Below are 23728 nucleotides of genomic sequence, written 5' to 3'. Positions count from 1 at the left end.
TAGGCTCTCTGCCCTCTGGCTTCAGAACTGACCGGTCGAATGGTCTGTGGACTCAGCTTCTTGCCTCTGAGTGACCCTGCTCCAGGGCCGCAATCCTGGGAAGTTAAGGTATCAGTACAAAGCAGTCAAACTTTGCGGCTATAGGGTGGGTGAGGTGAGGGTACTGAGCAGGGAATGATATATACACGAACCTCTTTAAAGGTAGACTTTTTTCCCCTTTGGTCCCCCACTGTCTCATTTGGGAGAGAGACCAGAGACCAAGGGGTAGGAAAGTGAGGGGGAAAAGTGGCTAAAAATGTCCTTTTCTGGGGCAGTCATTCCATTCTTTGAAAATGCAGATAATTTGGTGTTTTGCCAAGGGGGGGCAGGTTCACAGGTGGGGGGCAGTAGGGGAGACACAGACCCAAATAACATACCTTCTAGTTGGTTATATCTCTCTAGGATTAATTCTGTCTCATTAAGCCGCTATTAAGCAGCACTTGGCCTCTCCGTGGGTGTCTGCTGTGTGCTTCTGAATAAGCACAACTTTCTAATACCATTTATTCACAGTAACACCAGGCACTTCACACTGAAACCCAGCACCGTTAGAGCAGCAACAGCAATACTAGAAAGAAATGCGGAAGTCCCAGCCCCACCCAAGACCAAGGGAATCAGGAGCCCAGGTGAGTGTGCTGCACTGGAGCTGGAGAATCCCTGGATTACAACGCTCTCTCGTGTCCCACCTCCTAACTCCAGCTGGTGGCACAAGGGTCTCTCCCACTGGCCTTAGAGAACAACTGTGTGGAAGTGTCTCACATCCTGATACAAGAGTACCCACACCTCCTCGGGAGCTCCCAAACTTGCTCAGGAAGAAAAGAACAAAAAGTATGTGTGGGTGTGATGGAAGGAGGGGTTCCATGCATCTCATAATGGAAAAGGGAATCTGTTAAGATATAAATAAATCATTTGCCATCTTCTTTTGGCTTGCAGTGTAGAAGTTATCGTTTTGCTAACTGGGCAAAGTTCATTCTTAATAAATTCAAGTCATGTCCAGAACAGAAAGACAGCTTGAGAAACACTGGTCTTGAAAAAGAATTCCTATAGTGAATTTACTGCTCTTACTTGAACCTTCTGTACACAGTGGATTTGTGTTGATGTTTTGCTGTTCTGTGTCCTCTTGTTTGAGCTCAGACCCTTCAATGTGAGACGTTCTCTTTGGATTTACTTCTCCACACTCTCCAAAGATGAGGAGAAGTCCTGTGCTGCCACATGCATCTCACTGCTCATCAAATCACCTGAGCAGTAAGGCGACGAAACTTCCCCATCTCCTGTCCGGCTTGCCCCACTCTCGAGAGGCCGACCAGACAAGTGACCACATGCCATTTTGGGAGAAAAATTCAAAATGATTCTCAAGTATCTGGGCTTAGTTCTTAGTGGCTTATACACACCTGTTCACCTCTAACTATGGCAGAAGTATAGTCAAAAATCACCAGAATTTGGGATTTTAAAGAGGCCAGCCTCAGTATATAAGCTGTACTTTCAGTTGAAACAGCTTATGTACATACCTGCAATGGCCATTTGGTTTTGGCTGCCCAACCTTTATGGCTGCTTCCTCTCGACTGTCATACCCCCAATATCCAAAAGTAGTCCATGATGATAAATCTGAACTACTCAAAGTATAAGGAAGATAGTTTTAATATATGTATATAACCCTGGCCTGCTGTTCCTGTTGTAGAGTGGGAGAAGACAATGGGAATGATAAACGGGTCTTGGGGCACCTAGTGTGAATTACAGGGTACCACTCTGGCCAGACTTTAAAGCTTCCAGGTCTCAGGCAGGCCTATGGTTAATCCAAACAAAAAAGGTTACTGATTACACTTATCAGTATTAACCTCCTTTTCATAATTTACTGGAACTGGGGGAAAAAGTATAACAAAATGTATACAATTTAGTAACTGTACAAAACATTAGTGTAGCAAGATATTGGTTACAGTCACCAAAATGAAGACTCAAAATAGTTCTCACTGCCACTTCCATGAAAAATTCAGATAAAAAGTCACTGGCTGAAAAGTCACAACAGAAGCAATTTAAACTTTACATAAAACAGAAATTGTCAATCTTCCCCAACAATGCAGACACAATCACTCAGAGGCCCTCTGTACGGCCACGGCATTACTGGAATGTTTCTCAGAGTCCATCTTCTACATGAGCCATCAGCTTTCCAAGACCAACACTTGAAGCATTAGATGTAATACAAAATAAGGAGTTCTTTATTATTTATACAAAAGTTGTACATTAAAAAAAAAAAAATCAAGATTCAACAACTCTGCTGACCCCCTGAGGAAGATTTTATGGGTCCATCAAAGAGCCCTGTGTGGATGTTTCAGTCACCAACCTCCTGGCCACAGGACAAGGGACACTCCCTCCACGGCCATTCACACGGCACCTTCACTGGCTCTGAAAGCTGACTTTCCCCTTCGTTAGGCTCAACAAGCAAGCCAGGCTTTCCTGGACAACATTAAAGAACACTGCCTTCTCTGGCCCAAGCTTAGAGTGTTTTACCAGTATATCAGGTGATTTTTGTTTATTTCTTGAACACTTTCAATAAACTCCTAGCACAAGAAGCTTTATTACAACATATACAGATTTGGTACAGTTCTTTACAAAAAACTACCTAGATTTTTCAGCTAAATAAATTTAAGTGTCTTTTAAGAAATTAAACTTGGCTTCAAGAAATGGTAATTTTCTTCCAAACTTGTGTTTTCTACCCCCTGAGTTCTAAGAGAGGTCACAGACTTGTATGTCGTTGATAAACAGAGTCACCTTTGTCTAAGCAATATTAAGAGCTCTTGTATCTTTCATAAAAAGCACAAAACTCTGTTTCTTAAAGGCTTATATGCTGAAAGATATGTTATAGCCAATCTAGACAAACATTTGACAAGAGTCCTCTCTGAACAAATAGCCTGCAAAGATAAATGCAGTGATTTTTTTTCTTGAAAGAGAACTATTTAGCACTGCTGAGCACATTATTCTGTAATTTGGGAATACGAGTAATTCTTCCTCTGAAGAAAGCAGGTCCCCTTCTGAAGAATCATGTTGCCTATCACCTCCAAAAATCAAAACAGACCAGCACCAAATGAAGTATTCATTTACAAAAAATAAACTTAGCTCTTATTTTTTTTAAAGGTCTACAACCCAGACTTAATAAATTAGCTATGAAATCAGGAGTTTTGTCAGCTATAATTTAAAAATCCATTTTCAACCCAGGATTGGGGCTAGGGCGGGTGTGGACAGGAGGAGGGTTTAATCTCACACTGATCACCATGAACTCCAAGAATTTTATCAAAAGAAAACTTGTTTTTCCAGCTGTATTCTCTTTCAGAAGTGTGCTGTAGCTTACCATCTGTGATACTATAAACACATAATATCCATGTTGAGATCTTTCCAAAGAGCACAGCATGTAAAGCATGTAAACTTCTCAGATCTGAGAACTCTGCATGGAAAGAAGAACCTCAGACTTTCTGAAAGAGCCAAAAACCAAGCAGTAGTCTCACTGATCATGTCTATTCATCCTCAACAAGACACTGCATCGAGCTTTTTAAATTCAGATTTTATGTTAGTCCTTTAGAACCCAACGCCTGTGTTTCAGTTCTGAACTGTCGGGCTATTCAAGCTGCCTTCTTAGTGCAAGTTCCTTGGAAGTCTTGTAAATTTATCTTTGACCTACAGCAGAAAAAGACAAAGGAGAGATATACAAAATATCAGGAAAGCAAAATTTTAAGTTAGGACTTGTATCTGAGAAGTAGGTTTTTCCACTGCATATTTTAAGTATAGGGAAAACATATTAAACAAATCTTTAAGTCTTACCTGTTGTGGATCATGTGACTTCTGACAAGATGTCCTGCTGCCAGTGCTGCCATCAGAGACAATTCTCCAGCCATCACTGTACCGCACACAATTCGGGCAAGCTGCCGGGCGTTTTCCCCAGGATTGTCTTTGCACGCTCCCTGAACACCTAGCATCTGCAGCCAGGGACAGACACAGCAGGACTCACCCTTCAAGGCATGGCAGCAACGTCCTACTCAATCAACTAAAATGAGGACAGCTACAATGGCATTGGAGTAGAACCAGGCTCCAGTGGAAGTACTACATTTCCAAGATCTGACAGCCAGTACTAACAATGGAATACACCACAGTGAACCTAACATCCACAGCCTGGCTGGCAGTGCACTTACTCAGAGCAGATGAACAATCATTTGCTCTCTTAATCTACTTTCTCAATTTACTAAGCCTGTGCCTGACCATGCTTTACTTGGACACACTGGATTAGGCTGGTGGGAAACGAATGAAAAGACCGGCTAAAATAGAGAGGGGAGCGATATGTGGTATCAGGTAGAAACACAAAGAATCCCAACGAGTCAGAACTGGGCTTGAGGTCACTGGAGCCTGTGCCCCATGTGTCTTACCTGCAGACATGCTTGCTGAGGGAGCAGGTTAGTCCCACCACCCACAGTCCCTATTTCTATAGATGGCATGGTGCAGCTGATATACAAGTCTTCATTTGTGGGACCACTTGCTTCTATTAAAGTAATACAGTTTGAACTACCAACATTCTGTGCTGCATCCTTAAAAAAACAGAAAGGAAAATATATAAAACTTCTCTCACTTAGAACAACGAAAGACAAGAAAGGTGGAGGCTGGCGCCCTCACCTGTCCACAGGCAATGTAGATGGCAGTTACAATGTTTGCTGCGTGGGCATTGAAGCCACCGATGCTCCCAGCCATGGCAGAGCCCACCAGATTTTTATTAATGTTGACCTCAATCATAGCCTCTGTAGTAGTCTTTAATACCTAGAAAACAGAGTGGTGCACATCTTACAACTTCCCCCAGAAGATTCAGGAGTGGGTTACCCAGATCTACCAGAAAACAAGGGAGTGTAGACGTACGTGGCCCCATGTAAGCCCCATCCTCAATAAAAAGATTATCAGTAAGGTCTGTTCCTGTGAATGCCACCCACAGGCAGATGGGCGAGATAAGATAAAACACACCCGTATATTCAAGTTTACTTAACCCTTAATACTACTTTTCCCAATTTTGTAATCCAATGAAAGATTAACAAAATAAAAGTCATCAATCACTCACTTCTCTGACAACCTTGGCTGGAATTACAGCTTCACAAACAACGGACTTTCCTCTTCCCTCTATCCAATTTATAGCAGCAGGTTTCTTGTCAGTACAGTAGTTACCACTAACTGCCAGAATCTGCATTTCAGGGAAATACTCATGAAGTTTTGAAAGTGCTTTCTCGGTACCCTATTAGCCAGAAAAAAACAAACAAACAGCAACAGCAAAAACTGTATTAAAACACAGTTATTTATAAATCAGAGGCTTTATTTGTATCTAATAATACTAACACTTCTCAGTATAATAAGTATACTAATCTTTTCCTAATACGTTTTTAGATACGAAAATGGAGTTCTTTATAGTCATTGATGAACAGGATGATGAGAATATAATGAGAATATAAAAAAAAACTCATTGAGAATATAATACTATATTCATGTCACTGGGGAGTGAGTACTCAACCCACCATCAACGTGTAATAAATTCCCTCTTCTAGTTATTAAATTGTTACCTAAAGGCCCAAGTTACCGAGCCTGTAAAGAGAAGTCAGACATTAAAGTAAATCTTGTTGTTAACGGAAAGTCATTAGGATTTACATAAAATGTAAACAAGCCTTCCAATGACTTCCAATTAAGTTAAATTAATTCAATTAACTCACACTTCAAAAACACAAAACATACTTATTGGCAATTTAAGTGTTTTTTTTTAATTGTGGTAAAATACACAAAACAGAATTTACCATCTTAACTATTTTCAAGTGTATAGTTCAGTAGTGTTAAGTACATTCACACTGTGTGTAAGCAATCTCCAGAACTCTTTGTCTTGCAAAACGGAAACTCTATACCCATTAAACTCCTCATTCCACTTAGCCCCTGGTAACCACCCTTCTCTCAGTCCCTATGAATTTAAGTAATCTAGGGAACTCTTAAGTGGGAATCATACAGTATTTGTCTTTCTGTGACCAGACTATTTCACTTAGTAAGTGAACCTCAAGGCTCATCCACAATTAGCATGTGTCAGAATTTCCTTTCTTTTTAGGGTTGAATAACATTCCACTGTATGTACATACCACACTTTATTTATCCATTCATCTGCTGATGGACACTTGGGCTGCTTCTAGCTTTTGGCTATTGTGAATGCTGCTATGAACATGGCTATACGAATGTCTTTTTGAGATCCTGCTTGTAATTCTATTTTTATTTTTTTCAGGAACTGCTATACTATTTATTGGAAAATTTTAAAGCGTATGTATTTAGTCACTATACTCTCTTTCTGAATAGTCCTTATAGCAGGTAAAGCACAATTAGCCTAGCTAATTGATTTTAACATTTTACATTTCTATCTGATAAACAACAAATATCAGTAGAATAAAATTTAAGCTATACACAATCTTCTTATGAGGAGATAATTAAAGGAACTATACACACATGAACTTGGCTTCTTAAATATATCTTGAAGCCTCTAGAAGAGGTCAGCTTTCAGGTTTAAGAAAGCTTTGAAGAACAAATCCCCAGATTCCTCCCAGCCCTTCTGAGTAGACCCAGAACATGTACAATGTTAAGTCTAAATATATCAAATACAAACAACACCAATCAACAAATGCCTGCTTTATATAACACGAGTTACATGAATCCATATTTACCTTTCAATAAAAATCTTTCAATCAATTAACTCTTTAAGTAGTATGTGTACATGGTACAAAATTCAAAAGTACAGGAGGGAATAAAGTAAAGAGCAAGTCTGTTCCGCCCCTCCAGGGACAGTCACTCCTGCAAGTTCTCATACAGTCCATCCATGCTCACCTTTGAAATCATGTTCATCCCCATGGCATCACCTGACTTCGACTGGAAACGGATGTAAAGGTTGCGTCCAGCCACACTCATCTGAAGTTTCTGTAGACGTGCGAATCTGTAAATAAAAGAAGCAAAGACTTTATTTTTTACTTTTTTAAGAAAATGGAAGTTATCTTAAAGTCTACCTTAGTTGGTTCATTTTACACATAAGAGAAAACTCATGGAGACTACATATTAAATGTACCTTCTTTAATTAAACATTATATTAGAATACTACTTCAACTCTGTCTCATTCTTACATGCTGCAAGAAGGAAGGGCTGCAGAAAGTCATGTCATCATAAATAAACTTTAAAAGTTCAAATAAAAACAAGCATATAAGCTTGAACTATAGTGGGGTTATCATTTGTATTGATTATATTTCTTTATAAATTTAATTTTTTGTATTCAAAGTAAATCTGCTATACTAATATTTACCTCTATCCTGCTTGGAAAATCTTTTTCTCAGGCAATTCTGCCCTAGGGCAAGTTTTGGTCAAAACTCTTCTAGGGCAAAGTAATAGCCTAATCAAAGTGAGCCTTATAAAACCAAAGCACAAACTTACAAGCTCACACTATTTTTTTCTAATTAACCTTTATGGAGATATTCATTTGTATCAACATTCTGCTCCCCCCATCCCAACCAAGCATTAATATTACTTATTTTGAAAGAATGGATTTAAAGTTGATATTTTGTTACATCACCTTAGGCAGTCAATACGTTAACAGTTATGTTTCGCCATCCTAGAAGATGGCACTGGTTCTGAAATAAACATAAATGCACATATAAGCCCCCCCACACACACACCTGCTGGTGCTGTCGAATGCCTCCTTTATCACTGTGAACCCTTCAGGTGTCTCGAGCCAGGCCTTCACTTCTGCAGAGTCACAAGCACGGGGAAAACGCACCACTGGGCCACGAGTGATCCCGTCTGCAAGGATTCGGCTGCTGGCACCTCCACCAAGCTATGAAGAGTATGTTACAAAAGCACGTTAATCCTGAAAACAGTTCTGCTTGTCCCAAAAGGTGTCCTTGATTGTCCCCAAATTTCTTCTCACTGCCTAGAGTGTATCTTAAAACAGGCAAATATATAAATGCCAACTTACACCTATTGCTCTGCAGCCTCTATTAGTACTGGCCACAAGACAACCTTCTGTTGTTGCCATTGGAACCTGAAATTCTTTTTCATCCAGGCACAGAGGTCCTGCCACTCCAACAGGGATGGGCATATAACCGATAACATTCTCACAGCAAGCTCCCATCACCTAAAAGGTAAAGTCAGGCACCATGTGAAAATCTATACAGCAAATACCCAGCCCTTGTCATTAATAACTTTCTTCAAACTTAATGCTTTAGTGTATTTTTCAACCAAGTTTTTTATTTACTCTTTAAAAGTCTTGAGTAATGAATATAAATAACAACAGGAAAAATATTTTTTAATTTTGATGACCTATATCATAAGCAGAATACAAAATTACAGTAAAATGAGTTAAAAAGGAAGATGTTTTATAAAACTATGTACGTATAAAAGACAAGTCAAGAAAAAGACTGAAAAACTAAAGACTAAAGCTACAAAGCAAAGCTGCTCAAATCAAGAAAATAACATACCAAGGAGTAGTTATAGTCCCTGTAAGGCAGATACTGGAGAGAAGAAGGCTCTGGAAGTTTTCTGGAAAGTAACTGTCGACGAATAGATACACCTCGTTCATAGGTTTCCATCAGAGTTTCCAATTTGTAAGCTGGGATATGCTTAGCATTGACTAATTGGATGATCTCAGCATCACTAAGGAATTTTGCACCTTTCTAAAGAAATGGGAAGAAAAATAGAAGGGGGTTGGATAGAGGGAAATGAAAAAAGACTTGAAGAACCATATTTCATACTCTTCATAATAAATAGACCATTTAATACAAACAGTGCTCTCCATAGAACTAAAACACAAGTACTTTAAGAACCCAAAGGAATCTGAAGTTCTAAAGAAGGAGATGATTTAAGTAGAAATAAGAACATCAAAATAAAAACAAATTCTTTATAAAAATGTGAAAACTAAACAAATGTTAAACCAAAAACACTAAATTGTTCAAGTGATGTTCATAGAAAAAAAAAATTCCAGTTGAGATTCCGACACCCATCCTATAAGTTTTGTAATACAGCATGACAGTTGAGATACTGGTACACATGTTAATAAGAATGAGGGAAAGGAAATTGATGAAGAAAAACACAATCTGTTCTCACTCATATGCACATAAATTAGGAATGAACCAGAGTAAGCAGATACGGATAGAACACAATAGTCACGCTAACTCATGAGCAGACTGTAGGCAGGACATCCTGTTCAAACATCAGAAAGAGAATAAGCCTCCTCAGGAGCATCAAGCTTACTTTAAAAAACCAAACCAAACAAAAAGCCCCCAAAACCTTTCTTCTTTCTCTGAAGTTCATTTCTGTGTGAAAGCTTTCCTAGGCCTTAACACATATGAGAATACAGCAGTTGCTCATCTCTTTAATAAACAGTAATAAAGTAGAAAGAGCACTGTGACACTTGAGTCAGTAAATCTTGGACTCTTGATCCTAGCTTTACCATTTCCTAGATGTTTTACTTTGGGACATACTTAATTAACCCTCCTGGAGCTTACATTTTCTCATCTGAAAAATGGAGAAAATTCCACCTATCTTACAAGGTTGTAGGGAATAAATAAATAAGACCAGTACCTGTAAACCATGCAACAGTGTGCCCAGAACTTAGGTACTCAGTAGCTATAACTTCCTTCCTTCCTTTAATAAAAAAGCTCCTTTTCTTAAGAAAGATACCAGCTTGAGTTTGTTTTATTTTCTCACCTCTGCATTCCCAAGTATCTGTAGACATTCTTCATTAGGCCGCGGCTCCATGGGAAGTTCAATTTCAGGTTCCTGTGTCTCTAGTTCCAGTGAAGTATCGAGTAAGGAGGAGTTACCAACCACAAATGTAGCTCTGTTTGAGGTGTCAGTTTCTGCCACTAAGGGTTTTATAACCTCAACTGTTCAAGAGATCAAAAGAAATCTCACAACACTGAACTTTTAAAAATGACTCGACTTCTTGACAAATCAACAGTGGAAGAATGGAAAATGAAGAGAATAAGAAATCACCTTTTCTTTCTCTGTTTATCCTGGCCTCCTCCTCCACTGCATGTAATTTCTGGTCATTTCTGACCAGTATAGGGTCACGTCTACAACAATCGTCTGCGACTTTCTTTTGGGTCACTACAGGAGATGTGATAGGGTTTTTTAACGAGAGCGTAGATTCTGTCTCTGCTTGTTCAAAGAAGATATACTTGACAGCCAGAAGGAGAGCTAAACTTAGGGTAATAACTTGTTCAATATCCATGCTGATCATTCTGAATAAAAGAAAGCAAATTAAAATGTTATTACTCAAATACAAAAGGCACACCTAAACTCTCAGTAGCATAGAGTGCTATGATTCACAGACAACAAAGTAGGGCTCAGGGAACTTACTTAGAGAGATAAAACTGCCATAGGGAAACACTTGGTTCAATTCTCTTCGACACATTTTCATCCAATCCTAAAGAAACCTTAGAATTGTCTGCTGGAGAAGGATCGGCTATCCAGCGACTGTGAGCGTGAACAAGAACTAAGCCTAGAGACTGAAATAAAAATGTAAAAATCATGTATCCTCTGCATATCAATGGAACCTAAACTCATCCTGTGCAACTGGATAATTAAACACTACCATCCTCCCATGGCCTCCCTTACCATGAAAAGAAAGACCCAGGCTTGCTATGTGACTGACTAAAGCAATGGCCCCACTGAACGGCTGAAAACATTCCCAAAAAAAGAACAGATTTTCAAGGAGAGATAAAGTGGAAGAACTTGAAAAATCTATTTAGGGCAGAGAGAAAACCAGGGGCCTCAAAGAAATGAGAAAAAGAGATAGAAAAAGGAAAAAAAAAGGAAACAGGAACATCAGTGAAAGAGCCAAATATTGCATAAAGACAACAAGAAGGAAAAAAATTGAAAAGCAGAATATGATACTGGAACTAAAAATAATGAAAGAAGAATAAAACTGTATAATTACCATAATCATCTTAACCCTCTGAGTAACAGGATTTGGTTTATTTTCTTCTTCTTCTAAAACTCGGGCAAAATGGCTGAGCTGCCAAATTGGACGACCCTCGCGGCTTTCCCGAGAAAGCTACAAAGTAAGTCAGCACTACGTTAGAAGGTGCTAATTTTCTTTAGGTGAACTAATATGAAAAATATTACTCTTCTACTAATATAAGAAAGAATTGCTCTTACCTCTAAAACCAAGGACACACACGCTGGGAAGAAAGTCATGAACACGAAGTAGTTGGCGAGAACTGACATGCAGCCAAAGCAGCACATAATTTCAAGTTGACGCACCCCTGGTTAGAGAAAAATTAAATGCATCAGCTAGTAAAGCAGTATGTGTATTTCTGACGCTGCATACATCACAAGGACTCTTCCTATGGGTAGACAAATACATGGAAGTATTAGTATATTAAGCTCTTTGCCATCTACTGGAAAAAGAATTAGAAACTCAGAGGTGCTGTGAAGCCTGAGCACACAGAGGATAACTTCCTCGAGGGCAGCGACCTTGGCTTCTCCCATGTCCCCAACGTCACAATGCCAGGCACGGCAGCGTTCAATATCTGTCTGATCATCCCCTTTGATCAAATGGTGTACTCTGTTTTGAGATAGGATATCAAGGACAGTCAACTCTAATGGAGCAAACTCCTCCCACCCCATTATACTACTGATCCAATCCCACTCATCACCACAAAAGCAATTCACCTGTGGACCAAGGACTTTTTGTAAAAAACACACTGCTAGTTATACCATTCCTGATATAGTATCATAATAAATATGTGTACTACTCAGCTCTATTTTCAATATAACCTCTGTGGTGTCTACTGATGTTCTTACAATTTTGGTTCTTTTCATTGATCTGTTTGAAAAATGATATAATGCAAAAAGGCAACCCAAGATCCAAAGTTAACAAATGTTCCATTACAAAATGCTTGCGATATCACTTGGTAATCTTCTCAAATAGAAGGGAACAGAGCTGGGGAAAGATTAGATTACCAAATCCTACTCCCTCTCTTTACAAATAAACTTGAATATAAAATATAAAATGTATTTCTGATGTTATTCACATTAAATATAAAAATGTTTTGAAATACATATAAAAATTGATTCCCTTCTCCCATAAAGACTGCTAACTAGAGTAATACAAAAAAACCCTCAATGTTGTATTTTATTCTCTGAATCGTAATAGATCATTTGACTAAATAATAGAAAAAAAGCATACATTGTATTTTCTAAAAATTCTATAGCTGTTACCCTCAAATGCAGAAATTCAAGAGAATACAAAATTACAATGACAAAAGCATTAAGAACAACCTAAATTTAAAAAGTAGCCAAATGTAATCTTTTCAAACTTGAGACTATCAAAACCATATTGACCATTGCTTTTTACCACCTGGCTACCTACTCTTTCCCTCTGTACAACAGTAACTACTGTCGTCATAGGTTCTTCAGGCATTCTTCCTTACTCTGTCCCAGTGGCGTAGCCTCTTTGTGCCACTTTTTTACTACAAGGAGGAAGCACCAATCTACAAGTTCCAAGAAGTAAAGACTTTTTAAAATTTTTTTACTGGCTTTCCAAAGGTTTACTTCCTAGTTAGTATGTGTTAAATCTGTCCTTTTATTCTACCCTAAGCCAAATCCCTAATTTTACCATTTCTGTATGGCTGTAAATGCCTCCTAGCTGGCTTTTCCAATATCAAATCTAATCACTTCCTTTGTCCACTGCTCTGACTTATGACCAAACTCATCACCCTACTTTCCACATCAGTCTCCACTGCTTTCCACATCAGTTTCAAATGAATAATCCTTGGTTTCACAGCCCCGCTACCAGTTCCTAACTAATCCTCTCATCTTCTTACATACTGTTCTGCTTGTATAAAATCACATAGGTATATTTTCACCTGATCAAAAACATTTTTCTTGACTGTGGTGGCAGTTACATGACTACATCTTTGTCAATACTCAAAACTATACCCAAAAAGTAAATTTTAAGAAATGTACATTTAAAAAAATAATTTTAAAAAATCTTTGCTAAATAAACTTTGAATGACAGGTAAAATAACTGAATAAATAATAAATTTACCCTCAGAAAGTTAGCAGAAACATTATATATATTTAACATACTATCTAGTGAACAGACCTCAACTTATAATAGCAACTAACTACTCTCTTAAAAGTTAGATAATACACTTTTGAAAGAATGAAACCCCTTATTGAGGGCACTAAGGCACCAGGAAATACACTAGCATAGTAGTTAACTAAGTGTGACCCTCATGAGAAAGCCATAAAATCTAGTCTTAGTTGATTAGGAAACCTTGACAACAGCATGATATATTCATTCTGGCAAATTTCCATATGAGGCCATAATTTTTGTCCTATATAATGGAGTCCTGTGTTTGATATTTAATATCTAATTCTCTACTATCCAATTAAGGATGAAGAAACATATGTGTTGGGGTCAGTGCTGGCTAAGTGCTAAGATGTACTGCATACTGTCTGATTAAATCTTCCTAACCACTCAGTTAGGTGGACCCAACTTAGATCTGTCCACCTCCTGACTTTTGCCTGTCTCCTACATGACAATTAAAATACAAGGAACCAAGTCATTAATTTAGTCCAGACAACAGTAGAGGATGGAAGACGCTTTCTAAATGAGCCTAGAATACAATCTTGGTTAAAAACCAAACAAAAAGCAAATAAAAACACCTTAAAGTCATCAAAAAAGTAGAGCACAGGAAAAGATGATGAGATAGTAAGAGTGAAAATAAATCAGGGGACTTCCCTGGTGGTGCAGTGGTTGAGAATCCACCTGCCAACGCAGGGGACATGGGTTCAAGCCCTGGTCCGGGAAGATCCCACACGCTGCAGAGCAACTAAGAGCGTGCGCCACAACTACGGAGCCTGTGCTCTAGAGCCCACGAGCCACAACTACTGAGTCCACATGCCACAACTACTGAAGCCCGCGTGCCTAGAGCCCGTGCTCCAGAACAAGAGAAACCATTGCAATGAGAAGCCCGTGCACCGCAACAAAGAGTAGCCCCCGCTCAATGCAACTAGAGAAAGCCCGCCCACAGCAACAAAGACCTAATGCCGCCAAATATTTAAAATAATTAATTAATGTAAAAAAAAAAAAGAAATCGGTAACCTACTAAGTTTTTGCTAAAGCAGACAGACATAAGGTCAGATCAGATATACCCACATATTCATACAATTAAAAAATTTTAAGAGTAATGTCAGACTTTTAAAAGTCAGAATTTAAGAGTAATTGATACAATTTAATATATTCCTTTTTCTCTTCTACAAACTCATTTTAAAATATATTAAAAACTGTTTACAAACCTGACATGGTACCAACTCCAATCACAAGACATTCTACAAGAGCATCAAGGGTGAATGTGGGACCTAAAATTGCCATCCCACGAGCAATGTTTTCCCTTACTTCATCCTAAAACACAGACCAAACATATCATGAGGGTAAGGTACAAAGTAACTTTTAAAAATGTTAGAGCATCCCAGGGCTTCTACTAAACCTAATTTACTATATTAAGAATAAAATACACAATATGCTAAGACTAACAGGCATTCCAGATACAAAGGATAATATAGAGGACTAAAGAAAGAAGAATATGTACACTGCCCTGCTTTCCCCGTCCACTGAACGAGATATTTCTTAGGAAGAGTCCTTTGAAGTGGTGCATTAATCCTGCCATTTAAATCCCACATAAATCCTACATTTTATACTTTGGCTACCATTGACAGAAGTTCTTAGCTGCAAATTTTCTGAGATCATATTAGTATTATGAAACCTAAATATCCTTGTCAAAATGCTCAAATGATCATAAATATTCATCAAATACATCATCAGGGCAGAAGTACACGATATTTTATACTCAGTTACTCAGCGTTATTAAAAATGTTATGTTCTTTAAAGTGACTAATGAACACCAAGATAAAACTTTAGATGGGAAATAATGCTAGTGTTAATTCACGGGGTTTAGAAATCAATCTACCCTGAGATTCTTCCATTAGATCCTGTCTGTTCTCTGCTATGTTTCACTAGGTGTATACTCCAATTTATCCAAAAGACATAATACCTTACGTTCTGAAAACTTCAAAAAGGAAAATAGGAAGATTCCAAATTCTAGAAGCTGTGGAATTACAACTGAGTTGTCAGATAAATGGGACAGTTCCTAGGGCTCCTAGGAAGACCAGTCTTAGGACTTGACAAAATTGCAGGCAATTCCTGAATCTTGAACTGTGAAGAAACTCTATTAATCTTTCCTATTAATGTAAACAATCTGAAAAAAAGGATACTACTAACATTCATGTCTTATAAATAATACCTGTGAGTTGGAACTGAGGGCAAACTTTGCTAGTGCACTTGCTCTGGAAAGGTCAATCAGCAGTAGGAAGAAGGGCAAAGCTTCACTGGGGGAAGAAAAAAAGAAAACAAGATGATCAGGTATTATTTAACAAAAGAAAAAATATTACCGAAAAATCCCTTCTTAAAACAAAACTCCCCCCCCCACCCCTCGTCTCATGCCTTGTATGAGCTCTGGCATGTGTTACCTCTTTGCAGAACAAAAGGTATAACCTATATTCCTTTGACATCCTCAAAGCTAAATATTAGTCACTCAAAATATTTAAGAATATTTTTAATGTTAAAAATGTAAATATATTTATACAGAAACACCTTCTGATAATTCTATAGCAAAATATCATCCTTAGTTTAAAAAAAAATGTGTCCTTGTGAATCAACATGGGGGAAAAAGAGGAATACAGGTGTCCCCCACTTTTCGAAAGTTTGCTTTACGCCACTTCACTTTTATGAAAGACCTACATAGTAACCATTTTTGCTAACCAAAAGAAATCCAAACAAGGTTTTCACTTTGACAAAAAAAGGTGAAAAGAGAAAATAGCATTCAGTGTTTGTTTTGCAGGGAACCATTATAGAGGCAGTGGGTACCTGGAGCAGACAGAGAGAACGGCACTGCCTGGGAACTACACTTAGCATCTCAGCACCGAGCTGCCATAGCTTTGAACTGTGTCTGTAAGCATTGTGCTTTACCTTGATTTATTGTGTGCATCCCTTCAAAGATGTGTCCCAAGGCAATTGCTTCTTCACTTACAAAAGGTTTCATAGGAAAGCTGTACTTTCGGATAGCAGGGGAAACCTGTATACTGTGTGCAATTCTTTTTTCATTAATTACTATCTATAGAAGAATAAACTGAACAACCTTTCTAGAGACCAAATTGGCGATAACAGCACTTAAAAGCCCTAAAAACCTACACAGCCACTGTTTCACTGCTAGGAATGTATCCTAAGAAAATAACTATGAATACAAACAAAAATTTAGCTACAAAGACATTTATCACAGTGTTGTTATTAATGGGGGAAATTAAATAACCTAACAATCCAACCTAGAGGATAGGGGAATACTAGACAGCTATTACAAATAATTTAGTTTAGCATTAAGGACATGCAAAGATGTTGATAAACTATTATAAAGCATAAAAGTTATAAAGCAGTATATACAGTATGATCTCAGAAGTTTTCTTTAAGTATAAAAAAGTGGGACAGGATATATACTAAAACATTAACAGGTATTAAAATTAGCTAAATGATTACATGAAAAATTTTCCCATATTTTCTATAAACTTTTGATAATTTACATACTATAATGCTTTATATCATAGAGAAGAACAGTTCTTAACAATATATTTTAAAAGAAAGTATATTTATGCTTAAATACTTACTTCAAGCCTGTCAATTCTTTATCTAAGAAATGAATGACAACTGTACTGAATACAAAACTTGAGAAAATTGTGAAGAGTCCAGCAATACCTAAAATGACAAAATTCAGCAAACTGAAAAAACTTCAGCCTTTTTTACACACACAATAACACACAGTCCCATATGATATTCTGAGAGAAATAATACTATTTTCTCCAGATTATGAAAGTCTCAAATAGCAGAACGTCTAACTTGAATAAAAAGAAATAAAAGTATTGAATACATGCAGCACACACATTTCCACACACATGATTTAAACAAACAGGTAAATTTCCACAGTAAATCAAAAATTTGATAGCATACAAAAATATATAAAATTATTACCCAAAATATATTTTGATCCAAGTTGGCGTAAATTCTGGAACTGGAAGTAAATATACAGGATTGCTATGCATCGTGTTATTGTCAGAATTATGATGTCACTGCTCAAGACATCCTATTGGGAGAGATAGAAAAGAAAAATCCAAATTAAAAATAAGAATTTTTATTTTGCATGCATCATTAGTTTACATACCATCATGATAGTATAAATTTAGGCACAAGTCAAATAAAATATTACAATGCAAATCAAAAATTTACTCCTAATTTTTAAACAATCTAATGTTTAAGCCGATCATTTTTCACTGTTAGTCACTTATGAAAGCTATATTTCTCAAGTAAAGTCAATTACACTCATTTGTATACCAAAAGCAAAAGAGAAGTATTTCCAGTGCATTTCCATACTATATAAGTAAATGAAAGTTATGAATACTGAAATAAAAATTTTACTCATAAGTTTTTTTGATTATGTGGTCTCTAAAAGGAAACACTCTTTAGAAATTCAAAATGTATTTAGTCAATAATCAGATTAATCTCACAAACCTCTTCAAACTTTGGACATTCATAATTCCAACCACAGATCTTATCGTTACCAGTAAACATGTTCATGGACATCATACAGATGGTCAGTGTCACTGTCCCCACTATGACTTCCCAGGGATGGGAAGCCACAAAGAGGCCATGCATTCGGAAGAGTCTTGACAACATTGTAGCTGAGGGATCCTTGGATCCTGGAAGGAATATCAAGTATGAACACTTAGTATACAGCTCACTGTATTCTTAGGAAAACATTTTAAGGAAAAGTGCATTGTAAACCCTGATTTGTATGCAGCGTCTTGTATATTAAGAATAAAACTATTTGACAGTATTCCTTATAATTCTGGAAAATAATTACAAAATTAAAATAAGAGGACTGTTATTACTTCTTTACTCACAACACTTAAATCCTCTATTATTTACTAACAAACAACTTAAAAGCAGCTTTTTCTTACCAGTTGTATGAATTCGAGCATTTAAGATCAAACCAAATAATACCTCAGCCCGATTATTATCTGAGGCAAGGAGGAGAGCAATAAAGCACAAAACAAAAGTGAGAAACCACCATTCACATTTATTTTCTGATTACCCTGACACAAAATGCATATAAGCACCCTCTTCATTCTCTACATTCTAGTTATGCAAAAGGTAAATACCAAACAATCTACTTGTTCAGTGTCCTCCTGTAAATCATTATCTTAGTTTATAAAGCTCTTCAAGGGCAGGAGTCCATTAGACTTTTCCATTCCATAAAACACATGGCATAATATGTCACTAGCAAAATGTTTAATAAACCTTCCCAATGTTGCTGTCACCAGAGGTCTTTTCCCAAACTTTAACAGCATTTAATAAAAATGCTGGAACAGTACTAGAATAAGAGGATGGCTGGCCAAAGTAGACATACAGCACTGAAAAATTCCCAACAGAATATGGGTTATTTTGACCTAATGACTACCATGGCAAAACTTTTCCATGTTTGCTGGCTAAATAATAGTAATAATAATTTTGATATTCTGGTTTAAAAAAAAATCTAGTATAGTTATTAATCTCTAATATAGGAACTTGCAAGCCTTCTTACACTAAAATTAATGCTTATGATAAAGCATATTAACTACCCATAAAAATCAATTAAGATTTAATTTTAAGGCCACTGATTGACAGACTATCAAGAATTCAAATGAATCTCACATTTATGGTAATAATTAAGAAAGTGATTCATTTATTGAAGAAAGAAAATAAAAAGGAACCAAATTAAGGAAAATAAAGCATTAATCTATTTAAAGTGTTAGGGAAAAGAAAATGAGATGCTTTTACAAACCAAAGCAATTACTAAGCATCACCTCTCACTGCATCACTCAATGTTCTCTATTCTCTACATTTCAGCCACACCAGGCCACCAAATAGATACCTGGTTTCCAAACCACAGGTCACAACCCTTCACTGGATCGATGAGATCATGAAATCAAGTTTATGAGTCAGAACAAATATTTTAAAATAAAAGGAAAAAGAGAAAAAAGCTGTGGGTAAGGCATGTGGTATGGGTAGATATTATTTTTTGAAACATTACGTTTCATGAAATTATACATATGAGTGTTTGTACTGGCTTCCGACATAACATGTATTTCTTATTGTGGGTCTCAATTTTAAAAGGCAGGCAGGTCACTGAAATGTATAAATGTGGCATGCATCTGCCTGTGTTTATTCAGGCTTTTTCAACCTTCCTCCCTGAGGCCTATTGCTCATTTCATCCTCCAGCACATTGCATTCATACATAGCAGTTGCTCAACAAATACCTGCTAATTAAAAATAAATTCTTAAGCTACAGTAGCATGCATTTTATTGACACATCTTGAAACAGACCTAAAGATGACTTTTTTAAAGATATGGATATAACTCCCCCACTTCAAGCCCCCCAGTTCTCTGCATTCAGAGAACATATTAAGGGAGGATGGGGTTGGGAAGAGAGGCTATACATTTCCTATACTATCCTGGAAAATGAACAATAACAAACATACTTTCTATTAAATTAGCAGGGACTTGGACTTAAAGTATTGGAGAATATTAATCATATCTTAGATTTGAACTCTACTTCATTTCAACTAAAAGCCTCATAAGAGCCTAGATTTTCATGACAGCCTTCTATCACATAACTTCCTTATATTTAAAAACAAAAAAACAAAACCCTATAAACTAGTCTAAAGGATCAACTAGCATCAGTGTTGCAGAAAATGAATTAACTAAAAACACATTTTGAAACTAGGTCAAAGTTTCTAACACTCTCTCCGCCCAAGCCCCCTCAATTTAGAATATTCCCTTAACAAGAAAATGTATTCTTCACTATTAAAAAGTTAATTCGGTTGAATTAAAATCTGAGCTGCTAGCAAGAAGGCACCCCAATTTGATCACAAATAGGTTTAGCATTATTAATCTATAATTATATATTAGGGACATTATGTTTTCCCTCAAAAGCTTCATGGTAGCATTGTCAATACTGGAGCATTTCTTTCCTAGGTGTAAAGTCATCTTTGCAACATTCCGGAAAAGATTTACACGTGATCCCGTGACATGATCTCATAAATCGTCTCCAAACACAGAGAACCTCACCTATTTGGAAATACAAAATGAGTAACCAAATGTACAAAGGTGTGTCAAAAGTAACTATAATTGCACATTTCCCACTAGCACCCTCTCCATTTCCCTGTGTTTTTGCAAATCATTTAAATGCCATGGAATCCAATCTTCCAACTTCATCAGCAGTTGCAAGTGGCACTAGCAGGCAATAGACAGCTCATGCCAATTCAAAGTACAGTATTTAGGCCATGCTGCAATAAAAATAAATTTTAGTTTAAAAAATCAAGTTAGGCAATGTATGCCTTGCTTACTCAGACTGAAGTATGCTGCAAACATTTCACAGATTATTCAAAAGAATGGATAATTTAAATTAAATTGAATCCCCAAACTCTAATTCAATATGCTACAAAAACCACCTACTATGGCCAATTACAGAAAAAGATGCTTTGGCATCTTACTCTGATTCTTTCCTCCCACTCAGCACTCTTCCTGTGCTACACATTCCAGTACTTGATTATACACTATCTTACATTGTTCTCATATTAATTGCTGTGTACGTTTTGTCTCTTTGAAGGCAAGAACCATGTAGGGGACTTCCCTGGTGGTGCAGTGGTTAAGAATCCGCCTGCCAATGCAGGGGACACAGGTTCGAGCCCTGGTCCAGGAAGATCCCACATGTCACGGAGCAACTAAGCCCGTGCACCAGAACTACTGAATTCAGCCCGTGAGCCACAACTACTGAAGCCCGTGCACCTAGAGCACCTAGAGCCTATGCTCTGCAACAAGAGAAACCACCGCAATGAGAAGCCCACGTACCACAATGAAGAGCAGCCCTCGCTCAACCGCAAGTAGAGAAAGCCCATGCGTAGCAACAAAGACCCAACGCAGCCAAAAATAAACAAACAAACAAATAAATAAACCATGTCTTGTACTGAGTCATTTTTATTCCAACAGGATCGAGAATTCTGCTGCTCAACCCACTATTCTATGGAAAAAAAAATTCTCACACTGGAATCAGGAAACCTGGATTCTACACCCAATTCTATGACATGGTGTGCCTCTGTGTAAGTCACATATCTTTTTATTCACTTATGAAGCTAGAGCTCCAAAGTTTTTTAACAAAGGCAAGTATTAAGTGAACCATATGAAACTGCTATTTTTTGTATGGGAAAAACGGTCAAATGTCAAATATCAGCAATTTCATATGGTCAACCTAAATAGATAGTGATATAGATGTGTTAATCTATCCATGGCCTAGAAACTGGATCATACAAGAATAAGAAGAGCACGTGCACATGTGTGCGCACACACTTCATCTTGAAATGCTTATGCCACACACACAACCGTTTTCACATGTTAATGATGTAATCTTTGCACATTTTTAAGCCTTCATATTACTAACTCCCATTGTCTTTACTGCCAAGTTTATCACAAGTTGGAAAGACACTACCACCAAGCAGGCCCTCACAATCCAGTCTGTCACACTCTGGGCCTTTCTAGATTACCTCTAAATCAAAAAGTGTCTTTCATTGCACGGATAAAAAAAATTAATTCACAAGCAAACATAAAAAATACATTCTCTACATTGCGTGACGCTAAAATTTTACACGATTACTTAGTACGGCCTGGAAACAGATGTTTCCCATGACTTTTCAGGACCAAGTCTAAGAAGGCATGTCCTCAAAGACCTGAAAAATTTCAAACGACCATTTAAGATGAAGTATATCAACCTCCTCCTACTGCAAAAACTGACTGTTCTATTTGTGAGTCTCCAAGGTACGTTCTTCCTTATCAAAATACCAAAACCAAATATTCCGAAAAACCTACAAGGTTTGGACTAAAGAACATAAGCAATCAGCACCAAGGAGACCACGCCCCCTGACAAAAAAAAAAAAAAAAAAAAAAGAAGAAGAAGAAGAAGAAAGAAGGAGAGGAAGGAGACGGAGAGGAAGAATCGTTGAAGTCTTCGGGCAAGTCTCTACCTTGGGCTCTGCATCCTCTCAATCCGTTTCTCCTGGAAATAACCAGACGCATCTATGCAGATCCACGGTTCTTTCACGGCTCTGGGTTAGTCAGCAGCATTTAAGGTGCTGACGAACAGCAGCGCCAGGGCGTGAGCCCAGTGATAACTGCAAGCCTGGGCGTGAATGCCCACACCTGACAGACCTTCTCGCGTTCCCTCCCCAACCTGCGGGCCTGGCTGCCCCACAGCCCACCAGCATTCCTCGAATTAAGGGGACTCCGAGATCACCCTGCCTGGCACCCTTTCCGCCCCGACGATCGTGACTGCTTGGCCAGCACCGCCGACTTCGGACAGGGCCAGCGAACGCGGCGCCGCCCCGCCGGTCCACCGATGGAGACGGGAGTCCAGAAGAGGCCGGCCCGCCGCCCGCCCCTCTGGCCCAGCTTGGCCCGCGGGCTCCCCGGCACAGATGCGGGCCGCCACTCGGCCGGCCGCGCGTCAAGGACGTCTCCTCGCAGTCCCCGCGGGACCGGGGCGCCACCCCGGGCAAAGCCGCCAGCGCAGCTCCCCCCGGGTCGGCAGGAGGTGCCGGCTGCCCCTTTCCAGGGCCGGACGGAACTCGAGAACCGCCACCTGCACAACCCTAACCCGCTCCCGCCCACCGCCGCCCTCCTCACCTCCCTATCTCACCAGAGGCCACAGTCCCCAGGAGCTGGCGCTCCGCGCGTCTCCAGTCAACGAAGACGCGGAGCGGAAGAAACCTTTGCTTCTACGCACGCTCGGAGCCGGACGAGCCTGTGACCAATAAGGAAGGATCGTCCGATCGTCTAGCCAATCATCTGGGACTTGCTCGGCCTGACGGCGCTACGTCACGAACGGTCGCCTTAACAACCGCCCACAGCTCTCACCCGTGCTGAGAACCGGCACCGCACCATCTCTCACCATGGCTCAGCCAACCAATAGCCAGTCGAATCCCAGCACTAGGGCCTGCCTATTGGTCACAGAGCCGTGGGGGCGCACGCATGGAAGCTGCCTAGGCGAAGACGATAGGGGATCTGGCGGGTGGAGTGTCCTACAGCCCAGGACCCGCGGGCCTGGCTGCCCCAGGGTCACTGTGGCTGTGAGAGTACAATGGCCAGGAGTAGTAGGGAGCAGAATTGGGGCGTGAAGATAAAGGCAGGGTCAGGTCAAGGATAGAATGCACAATTACTTGGTGGAGAGAGGTGGAGGTGGCCCTGAAAACCAGGATGTACAAAAGGGAAGGTGGCAGCAAGGAGCAATCCAAACCTCAAGCTGACCCATTTCCGAAACCCAAACCGACACTTTCCTGTGATTTACCCATTCCTGTAAATAGTGTAAATGGCTCCAGTCATGGGGTTTCTCTCTCCCTCCTCCTCTTCCCCCATCTCCCTCCTTCTCTTCCCCCCTTCTCTCCCTCTCTCCCTACAGCACAAGGCACTAGGCACAGACTGTCGATTCGCTCTGAAATGTGCCTGCTTTTTTGTCGT

At 38.8% G+C, this 23728-nt stretch overlaps 1 protein-coding gene across 2 annotated transcripts; it reads right to left on the bottom strand.

Moving 5' to 3' along the window:
• Window positions 1-1862: 1862 nt before the first annotated feature.
• Window positions 1863-22975, bottom strand: HMGCR (3-hydroxy-3-methylglutaryl-CoA reductase). Of its 2 annotated transcripts, XM_065875527.1 has the most exons (20): window positions 22898-22975; window positions 17693-17880; window positions 17156-17267; window positions 16795-16882; window positions 15381-15465; window positions 14377-14482; window positions 11227-11333; window positions 11006-11122; window positions 10426-10574; window positions 10060-10307; window positions 9772-9950; window positions 8544-8738; window positions 8042-8200; window positions 7743-7900; window positions 6907-7012; window positions 5123-5293; window positions 4690-4830; window positions 4446-4604; window positions 3847-4001; window positions 1863-3702 (listed from the first exon to the last, which is right to left on the bottom strand). In XM_065875527.1, exons 2-20 carry the CDS (start codon window positions 17855-17857, stop codon window positions 3648-3650), a joined length of 2655 nt encoding a protein of 884 aa, XP_065731599.1. In that variant the 5' UTR covers window positions 17858-17880; window positions 22898-22975; the 3' UTR covers window positions 1863-3647. The 2 variants fall into 2 exon arrangements, with proteins under 2 accessions (XP_065731599.1, XP_065731600.1); XM_065875528.1 differs by lacking the exons at window positions 8042-8200; window positions 22898-22975 and having other exon boundaries at window positions 3565-3702; window positions 17693-17857.
• Window positions 22976-23728: the final 753 nt, after the last annotated feature.

This window comes from Phocoena phocoena, chromosome 3 (genome assembly GCF_963924675.1).
Source record: "Phocoena phocoena chromosome 3, mPhoPho1.1, whole genome shotgun sequence".
NCBI lineage: Eukaryota > Metazoa > Chordata > Mammalia > Artiodactyla > Phocoenidae > Phocoena > Phocoena phocoena.
The sequence above is the reverse complement of the archived record's forward strand: the minus strand, read 5'-3'. Positions and strand labels throughout refer to the sequence as shown.